Source organism: Poecilia reticulata, linkage group LG5 (assembly GCF_000633615.1).
Source record: "Poecilia reticulata strain Guanapo linkage group LG5, Guppy_female_1.0+MT, whole genome shotgun sequence".
Taxonomy (NCBI): Eukaryota; Metazoa; Chordata; class Actinopteri; order Cyprinodontiformes; family Poeciliidae; genus Poecilia; species Poecilia reticulata.
The window spans coordinates 14313165-14331836 of NC_024335.1; the positions used below are offsets into that span (position 1 = coordinate 14313165).

The 18672-nt window shown below is 35.2% G+C and overlaps 1 protein-coding gene across 1 annotated transcript; it reads right to left on the reverse strand.

Annotated features, from left to right (window-relative positions):
* Window positions 1-1612: 1612 nt before the first annotated feature.
* LOC103464847 (V-set domain containing T-cell activation inhibitor 1-like) lies at window positions 1613-13001 on the reverse strand. Its single transcript, XM_017304685.1, has 7 exons — window positions 12824-13001; window positions 9130-9450; window positions 8173-8180; window positions 6864-6900; window positions 6006-6290; window positions 2129-2230; window positions 1613-1974 (listed from the first exon to the last, which is right to left on the reverse strand). Exons 1-7 carry the CDS (start codon window positions 12891-12893, stop codon window positions 1886-1888), a joined length of 912 nt encoding a protein of 303 aa, XP_017160174.1. The 5' UTR covers window positions 12894-13001; the 3' UTR covers window positions 1613-1885.
* Between the last annotated feature and the right edge of the window lie 5671 nt (window positions 13002-18672).

Sequence of the window (18672 nt, forward strand, 5' to 3'; positions counted from 1 at the left end):
TAACCTCACCTTCTGTTCACTCATTGGGAAGGTAGAAAATCTATTGGAGGGAATCCAGAGAATCCTAGGTGAAAGACTAGGCTGTGCTGTGAACAATAATTTTTTCAAGTAGTTACACAGAAAAGACCAGGCTACAGACAGATAGATCTCAATTTATTTATTTCTCATTTTTCCTGTATTTCTTTTGGATCATTGCATGGTGTTTAACTTTTGAGTATGATTTTCTTGTACTTCACTTAGTCAGGAAGGTACTATTTAAGTGATATCTGGATTGAAAAGAGGTCTGGCAGTAATAAGCCCTGGGTGTGGCTGGAGATAGTAAAACTCAGGTGTGATAAACCACAATTAATCTAATGTATGTTTTAACAGTTGGGGCAATCACTTTTTCATACTGGTTCATACGTGTTTGGGTATTTCCCCCCCCCCCTCCTTAATAACGAACACCTTCCTTTAAAAACAGCATTTCGTGTTTACTTGTGTTGTCTTTGACAAAGATTTAAATTGGTTTAATGTTCTGAAAGAGATGAGTGAGACAAACATGCAAAAACACAGGAAATCAAGATGGATACAAACACTTAACTATGCTGGTATACCAGTTGCTCCAGTATTTCGAAGCAGTTTTTATTCACAGAGTGGACTGGAACTGGAGTCAGTGCTTCAAGAATCACCACTGACAGATATATGCAAGACAAGAGTTTCAACAGCTTGGTTAAAAACAAACAAACAAACAAATAATAATAATAATAATAATAATAATAATAATAATAATAATAATAATAATAATAATAATAATAATAACAATTTTGCTGCTGTCAATGATTCAGTAAGATCCCCCCCAAAAAAAAACATAACAAGCAAAAGTGTCACTGAACAAAATAGAGATTAAAGATGAAAGAAATACATCACCTGTGTGACCCTACATGTTGACAGGAAAAAGTAGCTTATGTAGAAAGCAAATAACTTCACATATAACATTATGAATGCGTTTTTGAAAACGTAATGTGTCCACATTTTGGCTTAAATGTAGTTCCACCAAAAGAGTTCATAACCTTTAAAGGTTTCTTTAAAAATTCAGGTCCATTAGGTTAAGTTAAATCAGAACATTAAAAAATCTAACGCAAGAAAAAAAGGATTAAAATAATGTATATAGGAAGATAAAAAGTAGTCCATAAATTGGATTCAAATATATTCAAATTGATGTCAATAATGAGAGCTTCTCCCATTTATAAGAGAAGCAGTTCACAGTAACACAGTTTTCATAAGCTACCTCTCAGGTTTAAACTATTTCTTTAGGCTAAGTTTTTAACAAGGCTTTATGTATTTCACTGCCAGTTACTGCAACCACTTCCTTTTACACCCTAATGTGATGTCCAGAGTTTTTAAAACATTAATGAGAATGCAATAAAATCAATACCTTTCAACATTATGCAAGTTTTAAATGAATAAAATGAAACAAAATTTGTTTCTTGTTTGTTTGCTAAATACTACAATTTCTAAAACAGACTTGGAAAAAAAAACTATTTAGCAAAGCTTTGAATATTTAATGACAATGCTGATACATATTTAAACAAATAGAAAAAATGGTTTATATACAATAAGTATAAAGCTTTTTTGTTTTAATTTTTTTTTTAGAAAATACACAGTTAAATGTAATTTTGTGTGATAATTGGAAACTGTCAAAGTGTACACTGAGCAAAGGTCAAAACAGAAACCACTGGATCTTTGGTGTGAAAACATTCTGAATATTACTATATATTCTGTTAGTTGTACTGCTGATACAGTACTACCAACAAATAGTAGGCAGTAAGTACTGCCTGTTTAAAGGACTATTGTGTCAGATATTAATCCATCTTCATCGCATGCATACTTAGTCGATTTAGACACATCATGAATGATTAAGGGATGAATTCTCAGAGACTTGGCAATCTTTGGTCTTGTCATCTCCCTGTTTGTGTGGATTACCTGCACCATCACCTTCGAAGAAGTAAAATCATATTTCACTTAAAGTAAAACTATTATTACTGAGATATATAATTTCAGGCTCTCTATAAACCTATTAAGTTTAAAGAAGAAATGTTTTGTTTTGCTCATAATGCATACCAAGATAAACTGAAACATTCAAACTTACCTCTTTTCTTTTTGCTTCTTTGCCAAAGATAAGAGAGAGCAGCTGTTATAACAGCACCTGAAATGAAAGCTCCAATAAATCCAGCAGTCATATTGCTGTCACCTGAAACACATAACAAGAGAATAATGTTAATCATAAAACCAACAGAACAACCCCTTAGCTAACCAACCCATTCTAAAATCAATACGTAACCCTAAAGCACCAAAAATGTTTTTGACTGCAATTGCTTTAGAATAAAAGATCAAACATTGTTCATCATCAGTGATTCAAAGAGATTGGAGAGCAGTGGTTCCCAAAACTTGTTCTCAATTTCCATTATGCTGCATGTTTTAGATATGTCTCTGTTATAGCACACCTGATTCAAACGATTGTATAATCTCTTTTACAGAAGTCTGCTAATCAGACATTCATTTAAGTCAGACGTTTGGAAGTCAGGAGACACCTAAAACATGCAGGAGAGGAGTTCTTGAGGACCAGGTTTGGGAGCCGCTGTATTTGTTTAATACAGCGCTTATCCTGTTTAATATTTAAAACTTCAACCTGGTCAGTTCATTTCCATTCCTTCTCAGAACACCACAGAATACCTAATAAGTTATGAAAGTAGTTTCTGTTTGCTGCTACTCACTACAGTGAAAGGCTTGCTAGTCTCTTTTTTTCACAAAAGATTCAAAGCAGTCTTTATTAAAGAACAGTATGTCCTTTCACATCATACAAGTCAATCTGCTGAAGTCATAAGCACCTTTGATTTCCACAATCCCATCTACATGTTCTGCAAGATGAACATGCATATGGGATTGTGGACCTAAGAGGCAGAGCATGCATACAGACAAAAAGTCTATGAATTAGATACATTCAAAACAACTTGGAGAGAAAACCTTGAACAACTTGTGGGTTAGAGCAGCCTTGATACAAATCTAGATGAGGAAATTCTGGCAAGAATTGAGAATTGTAGTTCATAGACACTGTCCACTCAGTCTGACAAAGTGTGAGCTATTTTGAAAATAAAAAAGGGCAAAAATTGGAGTATAAAAATCAGCAAAGCTTGCAGAGGCATAGCAAAAGTCTTGTCTTCGATGGGAGTCTTTGATGGGAGTCAGTTCTACTTAGTAGTGAATGAGAGTTGAATACATATATACACCATACCTTCAGATTTTTTTATTTGTCAACAGCTTTGAAACCCATGTTGTATTTCACAATATGTACCACTCCATTGTTTTATTTTGACAACATGGTTAGAAGTAACAACCTTATAGGCTGTTTTCAGAAAAAAAAAGCAAATCACACTAACAAGGCCAATAAAGTTAATAAGTATTTTGAATGACAGACAAAATGAGAGAAGTCATTCAGTTGCGTTCACCTAAGTGCTCAGGATCATCATGTTGTGGATGACTGAGAATCTACATCAGCGTAGATGCCTCACAATTGCACATCACAATTGCGGGTTAATTAGTCTGTAACTTCATTATTGATATCTAAACTCACAGGTTATGGGAAATACTAGTTATAATAATATAACTTGCTTTTTGATAAACATACACCTTCGTTTCTCTGTAGGCTGAATGGCACCCAAATGTACATACATCTTTAAATTACATAGGTCAATATGCTGATAATACAGGTCACATCCAATCACAAAAAGACCTTTATGGACTTGTCCATAAGCCTTTCACTGTAGTGACTAGCAGCAAACAGATCTGCCACTACCCGCAGATCCAACTACTTTTGATTTTGGCTTCAACAGTAAAAATGCAACACTTCCAAATAAAGTAATCTTCAAGGAAAACTGAAAAAAATGTCACTAACAGCCTACACCATAAATACAGTTACACATTTGCGCTGTTGTAATTTGTGTATTTTCTGGTTCACAATAGTGTCACTAATGGTCACAAGCATGCATACATTTTTCAATCAGAGAATTACTATTAGGAAAAAGAACAAGTGATTCACACACCAAATCTTTTCCCATATAAGGGTTTAATTGAGGTGACATTATATATTTAATATATATGACAAATTATCATGTACGTATATCTATATATCTAACATGTTAAAAATAGTAGAAATGAAAAAAATACTTTAATGACTCAGTTTATAGCTTTTTTGCTATTATACCCTAATTGGAATATCTTTTTCTTTTTTACTTATCTCCAATAACAGAAGAAATGTTGTTTGTTTTCATAGCTGGGAGAAGAGTGTTTCAGATTCTCTTAATGAGACAAGCTGGATAAAATCCCTCCAACATGATTCTATGTAGGAAGTAGCTCAACTCCCCTGTTAGACTTTGACTTTATTGAAGGTAGTGCAATAAAAGAATAAACAAAGTTATACAAAAAAATGAATTCGAAGCAAAGGAAATAAAAAGAAAAACAAGCAAAAGAAGAACAGTAGTACACTGAACAAAAATATAAACGCCCCATGTCAAATTGTTGCCAGGTGAAGTTAACAATGAGCATTTGCTGACATTTTATTGTACAAAAAGAAATATTTCTCTTGATATATGTATCATTTTTATCCAACTTGCCGTCAGTGAGTATTACTCAGTGAGTTGTTTTTTTACTCAGTGCATGGGTGGGAAAAGTCCAGTGGGTGATCAGACAAAATGAGCAACAACTGGACAATCATTGGACTGGGGACAATATATGGCCATTGGAAAATGTCAAATTTTGTCACAAGTCATAATGCCTCAGATGTCGCAAGTTATGGGGGAGTATCCCATTGGCATGTTGGATGCGGGGATGTCACTCCAGCCGGATGTGCTGGAGTGGTCACACATGGCCAATGAGGATGAGTTCGATTTGCAGTAGTTCTAGTCTGTTGAAAAGAAACTCTTAAACGGCTTATGGTCCGATCATGGGCATTGAGCCTATGAGAAGCCAACTTGGTCAAAATCAAATTCCTCAACCTGAACCCTAACATTTTCAAAGGACTGTCAATCCGCTACAAATGGCCATAACATGATGTTATCACTGCCGATACGAAGATCAGTAATTACTGAAAATATACTTTGCGTTTCTCTATACATTATTTATACCCAAATATTCATAAAACTCTTATATTTGACATTGGGTGTTTATATTTTTGTTCAGCATATATTTACACGTTCAAATGTGTAGGTATAAGTATTAATTTATTTTTACACCCACCCCTCTTACATCTATAAGAAGGGTGATGTGAATAAATTATTATTCACATTAACTTGGTTTTAATGCTCTTTCTTATGTACCGTATTTTCCGCACTATAAGGCGCACCGGATTATAAGGCGCACTGTCGGCTTTTGAGGAAATTGAAGGTTTTTAGGTGCACCTTATAGTGCAGAAAATATGGAAGTATTTTCTATATCCATATCCATAACTAGATATGCTTAAATCATTCCACAGCTTTGTTTTTGTTTTTTTTTACTAAAACAGTACTGGCATTTAACATTTTACATGTTCTTGCAATAAAACATTAATAATAATTATAATAATAACAATAGGTACTCATTGAGTTGTTTATTTTGTTTAGATTTATGGAAGAACTAGACATAGTTCCAGTTGTATTGAGTCTGAATATTAGTTTTATGTTGCTCATCAATAATCTTCAAAGGTGGTCCCCATATTTTATTGCTCTTGTATGGAAATGTTTCATGTTATTTTACTAAAGTTGCATTTAAGGAAAACACTAGCTAACCCTGTTTTCTTCTTATATTTTTACTTAGTTTCTTTCATGATTTCTGTAGGACTGAAACATTTATAGATCATGCCTTTGAATCAAATTTTCATTTTTCCGAAGTTTAAACAAAAGATGCTCAATATGAACAACAAAATGTCACGATGGTATCTAGCTAAAAGCAAATTGAACCTAATTATTTTAACATAACAACTAGAGGAAACTCACCAGAAGGCATCAACACCAAGGTCTCTTCTGAGTAAATTTGATGGCAGATTTTCTCTTGCTTAACCACACAATGGTAGAAGTCTTCCTTGGTCACAACAACTTGAAGGATAATGTCAGAGTAGTTTCCATTCCGAGATATTGTAGTACTTTCAGAATCAATAGTGACGTTATCACTATTCTGCAACTCCATTTTAGGTTCTGGATAAGCACCACGAGCTACACACTGCACCTTCACCCCACTATTTTCTTTCTGAAGAATCTTGATAGCTGGCTTTGGACAAGATCCTGTAAACATGAGATAAAGAGTAAATACAACAAGAAAAGAATAGAGATCATAAGTTACGTTCACACATGTCGTTTTCATGCACAAAACAAGTACCACAGGGTAAGAAACTGAATGGCAATAAAACTTAATTTCTAAATGTCTTTGTTTTGAAACATCTCAAGTAACAAATGTGGTAAACTACAAAAAAGACAATGCATTTGTATTATGTGATATAATGCAGCTACACTTCACTTTTTTGCAATTAATGAAGCAACACATAAATATCAGTTGAGCTATACACACTTTGAATCCACACAAAACACCTATTTCCTGCCAAGTTCCCCCTGAGGTTGATTTACAAGTTAAAATTTTACATTAAGCTATACTAACCAAACGCTTCCAGGGAGCATTGGCTGAGATAAATATAAATGGCCCAATACATCAACTATTAATAACTTTAATATAATTATTTTTAAGTTTATTAAATAACTAAAACATGTAACGGCATCAGCATGCCTATAGCATATCGATTGTTCATAATCAGCACTATCACATGGCAGGAATTCTGACGTGTGATAAGAACCAGGACTCACCGTATTTTCTTTCTGGATCTTTGGTTCTGTCCTTTAACCTTATAAAACGCGGAGGTTGCATGCGACCTGATATTTATAAGTAAGCTATAATTAATATACACTGTAGCTTTTGTTACAAAAGAAAACGCTAGAATAGGCGTGTTACACCTGGTTATTTTCTCGGCTTAAGCACAATTTCGTATCTTCGAGAAGCTTTGTAGTGCATACACGTCTTTGTAATATTTTACCCCAGGGAATCTTTGGGGACTTTAGTAATAACATGTTTTGTTTTAGAAGAAGTTTTAATTTGGGGAATAAATAACACATACTAAATATAAAATTATTGCTTTTAACATGGGAACCGAGGTTAAATTAATTCAGAGTAAGTCAAGTTACCTGAAATAAGTAGTAGTAATCCTTTTATTTAGCTACTAAGAATTTGCATAAACGTTTAAGCAAGCAAATATGCGATAATATTAGGAGAATTCAGCAAAACGTTTTATTCAATCAAATTTCTGTTCTCTGAACTTAGCAACCAACAGGATATGAAACTAACCAATCAGCACATCTCTATGTTGTGGCGTTACATATTTACCGAAGTTTTTCGTTAGTTGGCCAATCACGGAAGAGCATCTCTCAAAAGCGATATTTCCGGTTTATGGAGCGTAGCCCTCGGAACTATTTTCTCCCAACAGAAACTCATCTCAGTTAAAACGTCGAAATTGTTGCCAATAGAATCAGATTTCCTTACCTCCAGCATAAATTTGGTAATAAAGGTCTCTGATACCACAGCTAATTGACAAAGTGAAAAACTTGTTTCATTTATAAAAATCCTTGCTTTAGGAGCATAAAAGGAGCTAATCTTATTTTAGACCAGGTGAGACGTATATTGCCACTCAAAACATGGTTTCATTTTAGCTTTCTGGTGATTGTCGATAAGTGGCCACCTACTGGGGATGGATATATGTTGCACATTCAAAAATAACTACTTTACACAAACAGAATGGAAAAAAGTGCAATGATTACAAATTAAATAATTTGCATTCTGTGAATCTCTGCCTGATCTGCAACATTAGAGACGATTCACAGAGGAAAAAATGGCTTCACTAATAGCAGAGAATCAATAGGTTTTAATTGCATTATCCAACAAAGTGGATGATGCAAGTTGCTAATGTAACAAGTTAGCTTGGCATGTTTCATTAATGCACCCCATAATTTACTTCACATTTTAAAGCGGTACAGTATTGTACCGCTTTAAATGACATTGAAAAATTAAAGAAAATTCAAACTCGCTGATGAAAAGCTGTTGAGATAAGCTCTAAGAGGTTAAGATGCAACCTAAGGGGAAAACAAAAGGTATGTTACACACGTTTCCATGCAATATCATCTTTGCATCAAAATAAAGAGGGAAATAGAATTTCAAAAAGTGTTGTTCACACCTGACTCAGGTAAAAACTTAGTAACAAAACAGCAAACAGTGTTGGAAACATTAGAATGACAAGAGAAATAAAATTCTGAAAATTTGTTTTATTTAAAAAAAATTTTTGTCACAGTAACCTTCAAAAATAATATTGCAAATTCGTGTTTTCTAATGTCATGCAGCTCAATCTCATAGGAAAGATCAAGCCTAATTGTCAAAACTTTCAAAATGATAACATGTTACACTCTGAAGATTCAACAACTCTCCTTCAATATTTTTCTTGATAAAAAACAGAATCTCTCAAATGTTAGTGACTTGTACACAGATTGTATGATGAGCTCAACATACATCAAACATGTACACTAGTCCAAGCTATAAAAAAATCACATAAAAGTACTGCATTAAGACAGTCCTGAGATTTTTACCACCACAGCATATGAACTACAGATAGACATGACATCCTCAGTCAGTGAGAAAGGAGGGGTTTGTTGTGATGAAAAGCTTTTAATCAATTTTATTTAAGCATCAAATCATTTATTAACATTTAAATTCTGCAGAAAATTTTTTTCTGTGTTCTTTACCTGAATTTTTGGACAGAATGACTAATTTTCACGTTTAAATGAATATTCTTATTAAACTACTTAAAGTCAAATAACACCATATAAACACTGCTTTAGCAACAATGACAAATGACTTTGTTCATTAACAGAGATTAATAGTGAACATAATTTGATCCTGATCTGTTATGTTAAGGTAAACATTGTTGTTAAATGAGTTAATTAGTTGTGTGAAAACTGATAGCCATAGGTGCCGTCAGGAGTGGTGTTGAACATTCTTTCAAGATTGGGTCAGCTGTCTTGCACTTACCAACAACAAGCTTAATGTAGAACTTCTGTCCTGGTGGCTGAAGCTTTGGAAATTCACAACTGTAGATTCCAGCATCAGTCAGCTTTGTGTTTTTGATACGTATGGAGGCATTGCCAAACTGGAGCTGATCTTCGAAAAACTCTACACGATTTTTGAAATTTTCATGTTGACCAGTTTTTTTCTTGTACTGATCGCCATTGTCATATAAAAACACCTCCTGCGTATCATTTCTCTTCCAGTCGAACATTTGATGTGTGAGGTCGTCCTTTCCAATGGGAGAACAGGACAAGATGATATCACTGTCCTCTGTTGCAAACAGTTCTATGAAAACAAATCACATTTTAACAAGTTAAACACATGGGAAGATAGATATCTTCCCATAAGATCATCCCATAAGTAGGATAAGATCTATCCTACTTCTAGGATAGTAGGATAGTATAATCCTACTATCCTTGAAATTATACTAATCCTACTTTCAAGAACCTTTGTTGGAAGATGCATCTGAAATCTTAAATATACTGTGGAAACTACATCTAGAACACTAGACTCAGAGCAAAACTCAGATGACCCCGCTTTTACTAGCATGTAAACGCATCATCTACACACAAATCTAGGAGCTTCCCCGAAGCGTGAAATGAGTCTCAAAAATACTTGTGCACTCGTAACCGGATCTGTGTGTAAATGCAGTTTTGTGTGTGTATCAGGTGATTTGTGTGTACTTATTCAACATGTGTAGGCATAGGAGAAGGCTTATTTTATTTCTAAGGTTTACAAATCCAGTATTACACACGCACAGATATTTTTACACAGGCACAAATCTTTTTATGCACACACAAATCTTTTACACACGCAGAAATCCTTTTACGCACACACAAATCTTTTTACGCACGCACAGATCCTTTTACGCACACACAAATCTTTTTACACACACGCACAGATATTTTGAGACTATTTTCACTCCATAGAATGGGACCATTGCAATCCGGAAGTGAAGGGGGCGCTATTTCCATACTTCTGTTTTTATTTTCCTTTGAAATCTGTGATATATTTTTACCTTTAGGAAGGAGTTTCACTGTCGGAATGTATTTTAACTTCTTTCTTTTATTTACTTCACGGCAGCTCACAGTTTTTAACAAATTCTGTAGCTTTCAGTGTACTTCTAAATCTGCTCCTTAGTCGCATCTTTTCGGGCTTGCGATTGCCTCTAGTGGCGTGGGGGTGGTAACACAATTAATATAATTACATTACTAAATCAGAACACCACAAAGTCTTTATTATTTACTATTAATTTCGGCATTACTGGCACCGTAAAAGATAAATTCCCTCACAAAAGAACATACCTTTTCATTTTCTTAAGGAAGTAGATCTAATTAAATGAGATAAACAATAACTGAAAGTGATTCCAGTTTCCCTTGATGGCCAACCTGTTGAAACTGTGGCAAATTTTAAATACCTCAAGTCATTCTTGGACAGCTCAACTTTGCTGAAAGCACTGACTATATTTTTAAGAACTGTTCTCAGAGACTCTACCATTTAAGAAGATCTTGGGGTTACCCAACTTGAGTTGTGTACAATCTCTAGTTAGGTAGAGAATGTTGAGTTAAAATATTAAAACTTAACATTTTAACTTAAGTTTTAACTCATCTCAAGTTAAAACAACATTTTAACTAAATTTTTAACTTTTCATCTCCTCAGTTGGTTTGGTCACATGAGCTGCAGACTAACAGACAATCTTTTAAGAATACTTTGAATGGCAGTTATAACAGCAGGTAAATAGTGGTGAAACCAAAAACATCTCTGTCTCAACTGTTTGCTGAAAGAATGGAAGATGGCAGGAATATTTTAGCAGAGAGCATCCATCCTCATTATACATCCGTTTGACCCTCTGAGCTCATGAAGGTGTTACTGGGTTCCTCTAGCAACTAAGAACATCTATTAGATGTCACTTATTGACAGTGTAATAATTATTCTTAAGCAAACTAAATAATATTTACCTATTGCATGCTAAGTGTTTTGCTCTATTCACAAATTATTGATAATCAATCAATCAATCAATCAATCAATCAATCAATCAATCAATCAATCAATCAATCAATCAATCAATCAATCAATCAATCAATCAATCAATCAATCAATCAATCATATCTTTATTCCAGACACTAAAAAGGTCCATAGAAAAATTGTAAAAACAAGCAAACTAAGAGAAAAATAAAATAAACATGATATATTATTGTTGACCGAGTCACAAATAACTGATGACACCAGTGATTCCATAATCTTGAAGAGAATCTCACAGCACTAAAAGCAGGATTTACTAAAATTACAATTATATTATTGCATGACACAGATAATCTACACATGCAGAATATGCATGTGTATCTGGAATCTAAGCTGTTGCACATATGGGAACAGCATTATGTACAAACATATGGCTAGCACTACTCCATTTAGGCACTTTGAGTAGTAGCCTCATGCCATCATTGTATGCCACATAAAGTTTCTGCAGGCTACTTTTTTTTGTACCGTTGCCACAGATGGGCCGTGTAATAATGTGATTCATAAATATGATTTATCGTTTTAGAGTCAAAGGAAAATTTCCTTATCGATAAAAAGTCTCAATAATATACACGGCACTGTAAAAACAAAAAATATTTTTGCTTACATCTGTTTAACAACCTGGGTTGTTATTCTTCTGTACCTAATTCATTTGTTTGTTATTGACTTTTGCTCAATTAAATTTCTTATGTGTACATTGCAAATTGTATTTTTATTATAGTTGATCATGTTGTTTTTCATGTCTCCTTATTTCTTTTGTTCCTCCTATAATTGATGGAGATATATATATGTTATTTTAATGTATGAAAGTATTGTTCATCATTTAATTAGCTCTACATCCTTAAGAAAATGAAAAATATGTTGTTTTTGTAATGTCAGTAATGCCAGAATTAATAGTAAATAATAAAGATTTTGTGGTATTCTGATTTAGTAATGCAATTATATTGGTTGCGTTACCACCCCTACGCCACTAGAGGCAGTACCAGGCCCGAAAAGATGCGACTAAGGGGCAGATTTAGAAGTTCACAGAAAACTACAGAATTTGCTAAAAACTGTGAGCTGCCGTGAAGTAAATAAAAGCTCTCAGAATGTTCAAATGCATTCTGAGAGTGAAACTCCTTCCTAAAGGTGAAAATATATCAGATTTCAAAAGAATATTAAAACGGAAGTGTAGGAAATAGCGCCCCCTTCACTTCCGGATTGGAATGGTCCCATTTCCAAATAAGGTAAGAGACTGACAGTGGTCCGTACCCGCCCCTTTCTGTTTGCTGCAGCGAGATGTACTTGTCGGAAGCAGCTGTGGCTTTTAAAGACGTAGTGCACAATGATGTAACATTCTAACTCAGTGATTGGTTCTGCCTTACAAGCATGATACAAGGTTTGTAATACAGCATGTTTTACATGCTATGAACGATGCAGTTCTGTCATAGCATCACTTCATACATATATTTCTGTTCAAATTATTTAAACAGCCAGGCAAATATGACGACATGCCAATGTTCCATTATCAAATACGAACCCTGTATACTCAGCTCAGGACTCTTGCAACATTTCAAAAATTATAATTTATTTAAATTTGTCAAATATACTTTAGCTCAGAGTATCAGAAAATTATAAACAAATTTTTAAAAAGTCTTACGGATTTCATCACCAAAGATTTTGCCAATAAACGTCAGGAGACAGAGGGACACACGCAGAAGAAGCTCCATAGCTGCTGTAATCTGTCACTTAATCATTTCATCTACAAAGCGCTCTCTGAATGACCGTGTAGCCACTCCTCTCAGGCTCCTCAGGCTGAGTCATCTCCAACTCGAAGCTTCCGACAAGCAATAAAAACAATACTTCCGGTGCAGAGCACGCAGCATTAACAGGAAATTTCACCTACTAAGCTGAGATTTAACACACTCACATCTTGAGCACCTGTTATAATTTTTTAAGAAGGCATCATTGGCTACTGCTATTGATGTTAAGTGACAACAATTAAATAAATTCATGGCCACTTAATCTAAACACATTTTCCATCTTTCAAAATGTTAAACATGAATAATTGTCCTTCAAATTCATAGCTATGCCTTAATTTGTGTTAGTCTACCACATACAATCACAGGTGATGAAATGGATAAGCAGTATACATAAATTTACAAGGCAGTGTATTTAGAACAAACCCATAAAAGTTTGGCTCCAATGCTGAAGATATTGAATCTAAAATATTTTAAGTGTGGTGCTAAAAACAGCCTTTAAGTTCATTGTGCTTATATGAGGAGCTGAAAAAAACATGACAAGATGATTTGTTAAAAAAAATATAACACGGTCTCTGCATAGAGTCACACTTGCATATTTATTAACAATCTGAATGTACAGAAAGCTTGTAGGCATAGTAGTAAAAATGGCCATATCTACTAGACAAAGTAAAACATATTTGTTTGATTTGTAATATCTGAATTTGTCAAAATTTACACATTTCAGGTCTAAAATACCTTATTAACCCCAAAGGGAAATTAAGCATTGGTGGAACTCATATTATATTCAGTTTGAGAAATCTTTTAATCTCTCATGGCAGCTTTTTAGTTGTCCAAAACACCTGGTTGAACCTAGCATCACCTTCAAGGTGCAGCTCCTCCGTGGAGCTGTAGTTTCCAAGTTTCCGCCTCCTTCTTCTCCTTCTTCCTTCAACCCTTTCTCTCCTTCCTTTCTGTCTCTGTTTTTTTCTACTTATAATTATCAGAGCATGCCCCCTGGGCTGCCTTATCAAGATGTGGATTTTCATTTCTTTARCTGAATAAAGTCAGTTGCGTAACCAGTGGAATATCTTGCTTTAACAACTTTTGTAGCAAATCTACCCGGAAATGATAAGGGAAACCAGATCCACCGGTCTGCTTAGTGAAGGTGCCAACTCTGGATAGTGAAAAAAAGACCTTAGAAATACCTATTCTCAGATAAAAACTAAACAAAACAACCCCCCTCGCCCCCCCCAAAAAAAACAAAAACAGAAAGCATATTTAGATTAAATTGGTTCAACCAACTCGGTTGTGTGTTACTTGTGTTGAATCTAAACTCTGCTGTCTGTGGCAGGGGAGCATCTTCAACTATAGTCCATGAAAATTTCAACTTCTCATGGTCATACTTCTTTTTTTAAAATTTTTTTTATGTTTTTCCATGGTCCAGAGTCTCTTTACTGTTCATATATTGTAGGTAAGTAGATCTACTATAAATGGTAGGTAGGGTAAGCTATAGCTCTAGGTACTACAAATCTATTTTGTCTCTTGAGTAGGCTTAGTGAAGTTGGCAAAATGTCCGCAGTTACTTCTTCTGTTTTTTCTCCCCACCCCCATGTCGTGCCTCTTCTGAATTTACCTTTAGTTTTTGTAATGCAATACCAACTTTATATAGCAGCAGTCAGCATTTGCCACTTTCACTTTTTTCAGATGCCCTAAAGTATAAGAAACAGGGGTAACAACCATCTAGGGAGAGTTTTTATCTTTTCCGCTTAATCTTTAAGCTTCTAACGTCTCTATCTAACCATCCGTATCACAACTGGTAAAACAGGATTTGTTGTTAACTGAAAGAAAACATCAGTGGGGGATGGAGACAAAGAGGAAATGAGAARCTCAAGAAGGTGAAAGCAGATTTATTTATTTTTGTTGCTGCTGTCAATGCATTCATATGTTGCGCACTCTAACAAAAGTGGTGTCGGGACATGCGGCGGTTGTAAATTTCCTTTACTTTCCCTTTTTCTGAACATGCAAAACACATTCATCGATCCATGCGTTTACACTATGGCTACTGTGTTTTTCATCTTCTTCTACTTCTCACACAGAAACTTAGGACCCAAGGCTGCCCTAAGCCCCTGTTAAAAACTGATCCCTTTTCTAAACTTGCCACATTCTCAGCCAGAATAGCTACCAACTTACTGTATATGTGWACATTCAGCTGAACATGGACAATGAAACAGTGCTTTTCAATATCAAAACAAAATATTCATAGGAAAGACAATAGACTCACATTTTAATGGAAGGGGAGAAGAAGTGGGGGGGTTCCTTGATCTAAAGTTCTGGAAAGTTCTGGATCAAGGTGCTATCGGGTCTTTTTAAAACGTCCTTGACCCGATACTCCACCGTCCTTAGAAGCAAAACCTCTCGTAAAGATCCATACATGAGTGGGAATAATGTTTGTGAGGATGAATAAAGACAATTTTAAAAAATGTGTCCATTGTGGCGCAGTGTGATAGACAGGATGGATCAGGAGAGGAACTGTAGACGTGTTAAAGCCTAAAGAACCAGAAATCAGCATTTCTTCATCCCTCAATCATCTCCTGAGGCTGATATGGTAGAACATTTTATTATTAAGTTTTTATTGTGCTTTTAGTCGGCTATATTGATTTAATAATTTTCTTATTAATAATATCAGACAAAATAATACTAATGGTCATTTAAAGAACAAATCATACAAATAGACATCAATATTTCCTGCTTTAAAAGATTTGTTAATGGTTTCTCTATGCTTTATTTGGAAATGCTGATATATTTTGAATTCAGTGTTCAGTGGTCATTTAATGTATTAATACACCAGATACAGACCCGTAGCCCAGGGGCAGTTCCAGATGGGGGCCAACAGGGTACCTAAGAAATTATACTAAATAAATGTCTTATGTTAACACTCAGTGATGGATTTTTTTTTAACCTTCACAATTTTACTTTAACAATGAATTAAATACTCTAGTGCTGCACTGTTAGCTGCTAGGATCACACTTTCCTTCTGCCAGGGATCTTCAACCTGGATCTTTGGAGACGTAAGTGGCTCTTTGGCTCACTTATTATATCAAATGATGAAATATTGCTCTGTTTTTTTTATTTGTTTCAAAAAACACTCACTAAAATACCAGAATGTTCACATAATTTTTATACTTTTGGCTGTCTGAGGACACATTTCGAATATTAAATCAAGTGTTATGATCGGTTACTCAGTACTTGAGTAGTTTACCAAATACTTTTTACACTTACTTAATTAAACATGTTTAAGGTACCCTACTCTGATTGGAGTACAATTTTGGGGTACTCTAACCCAGTGGTCCCCAACCTGGGTTAGAGTACCACGGACCGGTCAAGACTTGGAAATTTTGCTGCGGCCCGGGCGGGGGTGGGCGTGAACCGTCATATAAGGCTTCTGCATGTTGGTGTTCTCGCTAAATCCTGAATATACCCAATTTGGTTTGTCTTGGTCTTTTTATCGAAGCCTGTGGGGTTTTCCCTGACTGGGAACGAGCAGTGGTGGGAAGTACTTCGTTACTGTACTTAAGTACAATTTTTGTGTATCTGTACTTTACTTAAGTAGATTTAATAATGGGTACTTTCTACTTTTACTCCACTACATTTTACAGTAAGTAGCCTATCTGTACTTTCTACTTCACTACATTTCTACAAAAGTGTCGCGTTACTCGTTACATCCAAATCGCGTTGCTCTTTTTTTCCGTTAAAATGTGAAGTTCAGGGACTTAAGGTGGCGCCGTAAAATCCGAGCAATAACGTGACTTACGTGTCTGTTGTCACCCATCGCCTCCCCCTTTACTCGCACACGAAGCTCCAAGACATGTGCAGTGGTTTTCTCTGAGCAGGAGAAGATGTCTGTCTAATCGTCAGTAATATAATAGCGCTGCATAAATCATAAGATATGGCGACATGTAAAATCAGTAGCGCTTCGCTTTCACAGACGGGACTTCGTCCAACTTTTAGCATCACTTGGAAGGAAAGCTTAAAAAAAGGTAAGTTCTGTGGACGTGATGCTAGCAAAGCTAGCTGTACAGAGACACATGCTGCATCTGCATGAAAAAAAAGTCACTCATGCACTGAATTATTGTGTGGAGGTGTTGACTGAGGTGTCACATATATGGGACAACGCTGGTACCAAAGTGCAATATAGTGGTACGATATTGAGGAACGAGCCGACTCTTCTGGACGGATCTTTACTGATTACATTTATTTCAGCTCTAAGTATTTAATATCTAGTTTTTCATGGGACTGTGGATCTTTCAGATCAATTTGAGAAGCAATTTTGATAGGTAAAAGTAAATTTTCTTGTGTCAGGTAGCACAGGGTGCTGGTCTTGACTACAACTCTGCTACTGGCTTGTTGGTTGCCTGTCCTCTCCCACCCACCTTCTTTCCATCCCCTTTCTGTTGGATTTTTTAAAAATAAACGCCAGTAGTGGCAAAAAAAAGTGAAGTTCATGTTATGTTTGAACAGGAGATGAGATGTTTCCATCCCTGAAATTATGATGCATAGAATCACATATCTAAGTCTAAACTATGTTACAGAGTAAACACAATAAAAACATGTTTTATCTGTAGCATTGTTCATTAAACTGACACATTTCTAATGTATTCAAATTGAATACGATCGGTTCACTTAATGATATTAGCGATTAGGTAATCCATTCAGCAAGTACTTTTAATACTTAAGTATTTTTAAAAGCCAGTACTTTTGTACTTTTACTTAAGTACAAATGTTAATATGGTAGTTTTACTTGAGTACATTTTTGTCTGTGTATTTATACTTCTACTTAAGTAAATTGTTTGAGTACTTTCTCCACCCCTGGGAACGAAAATACAACCTGTTGAATGTGACAGGTAGCCAATCAGAAAGCGCTGTGACATAAGAACAGAGGGGAATCCCAAACAGCTAACATATCACGCAACTGAGAGTCCGGTGGATATCGGAGATGGTATGTGGAAATGTTTATTATTATATGTAAAGGTCATTATTATATATGTTTATTCAGTTAAAAGTGTTAACTATGAAAAAACAGTCTCCTCCAAATCATAGTGCAGCAAATAGAGCGGTTGCTCCCACCATCGAAAGATGGCTCTTTTGATGGGAGCCATCAAAAGATGGCTCCCATCTTTAACAAAAGACTTTTGTTAAGTCTTTTGTTAAAGACTTAACAAAAGACTTTTGTTAAGTCTTTTATCTCTTAAAATGACTCCACAAACTATCACTATTACTTCTACATCGTCATCCGTGTTTGGCTATTCTAAATTCCCATATGCTATGTTGGGAGTTTTGTGGACTTTCTTCTGGAATCGGAATGTTCGTGACTGGAATCGGTTCGTGTGGTGTGTTGCTCCTGCCGTGTGACTGGAGACACGAACCGATCCAACCTGTTGTACTTTTATCAGCTCTGTGGTCACAGAGGTTTGTGGAATCGGCCAATAATTCTTAAATCTTGCAGTCTAAACCAGAAATTAAGACTCACAAGCTCTACTCATCTCATCTCGACCACTGCCCAAACGCTCTCTGACTGGTCGCTATGGTAACGTTTACATATCCCTTCAAAATAAGATACAGATGCRCCACAAAAACGAACATTTTACTTTCGTGAAAATTTTAACTCACAATAACTCAAGCTCTGTAGGTGGAGAGCTTTTCTTTCCCCCTCAGATCCTGTTGCTTATCTCAAACTCTTTCGGTTTCAACAGAAAAAAACCCAGTTTCT

Excerpts from the sequence above, each read along its gene's own strand:
- LOC103464847 (XM_017304685.1), bottom strand. The coding sequence starts at position 12,893 with ATGGAGCTTCTTCTGCGTGTGTCCCTCTGTCTCCTGACGTTTATTGGC. Across the intron at positions 2,231-6,005 it reads CTTGGTGTTGATGCCTTCTG|GTGACAGCAATATGACTGCT; the intron begins GTGAGTTTCCTC and ends TATGTGTTTCAG. Across the intron at positions 1,975-2,128 it reads AAGAAGCAAAAAGAAAAGAG|GTGATGGTGCAGGTAATCCA; the intron begins GTAAGTTTGAAT and ends ACTTCTTCGAAG.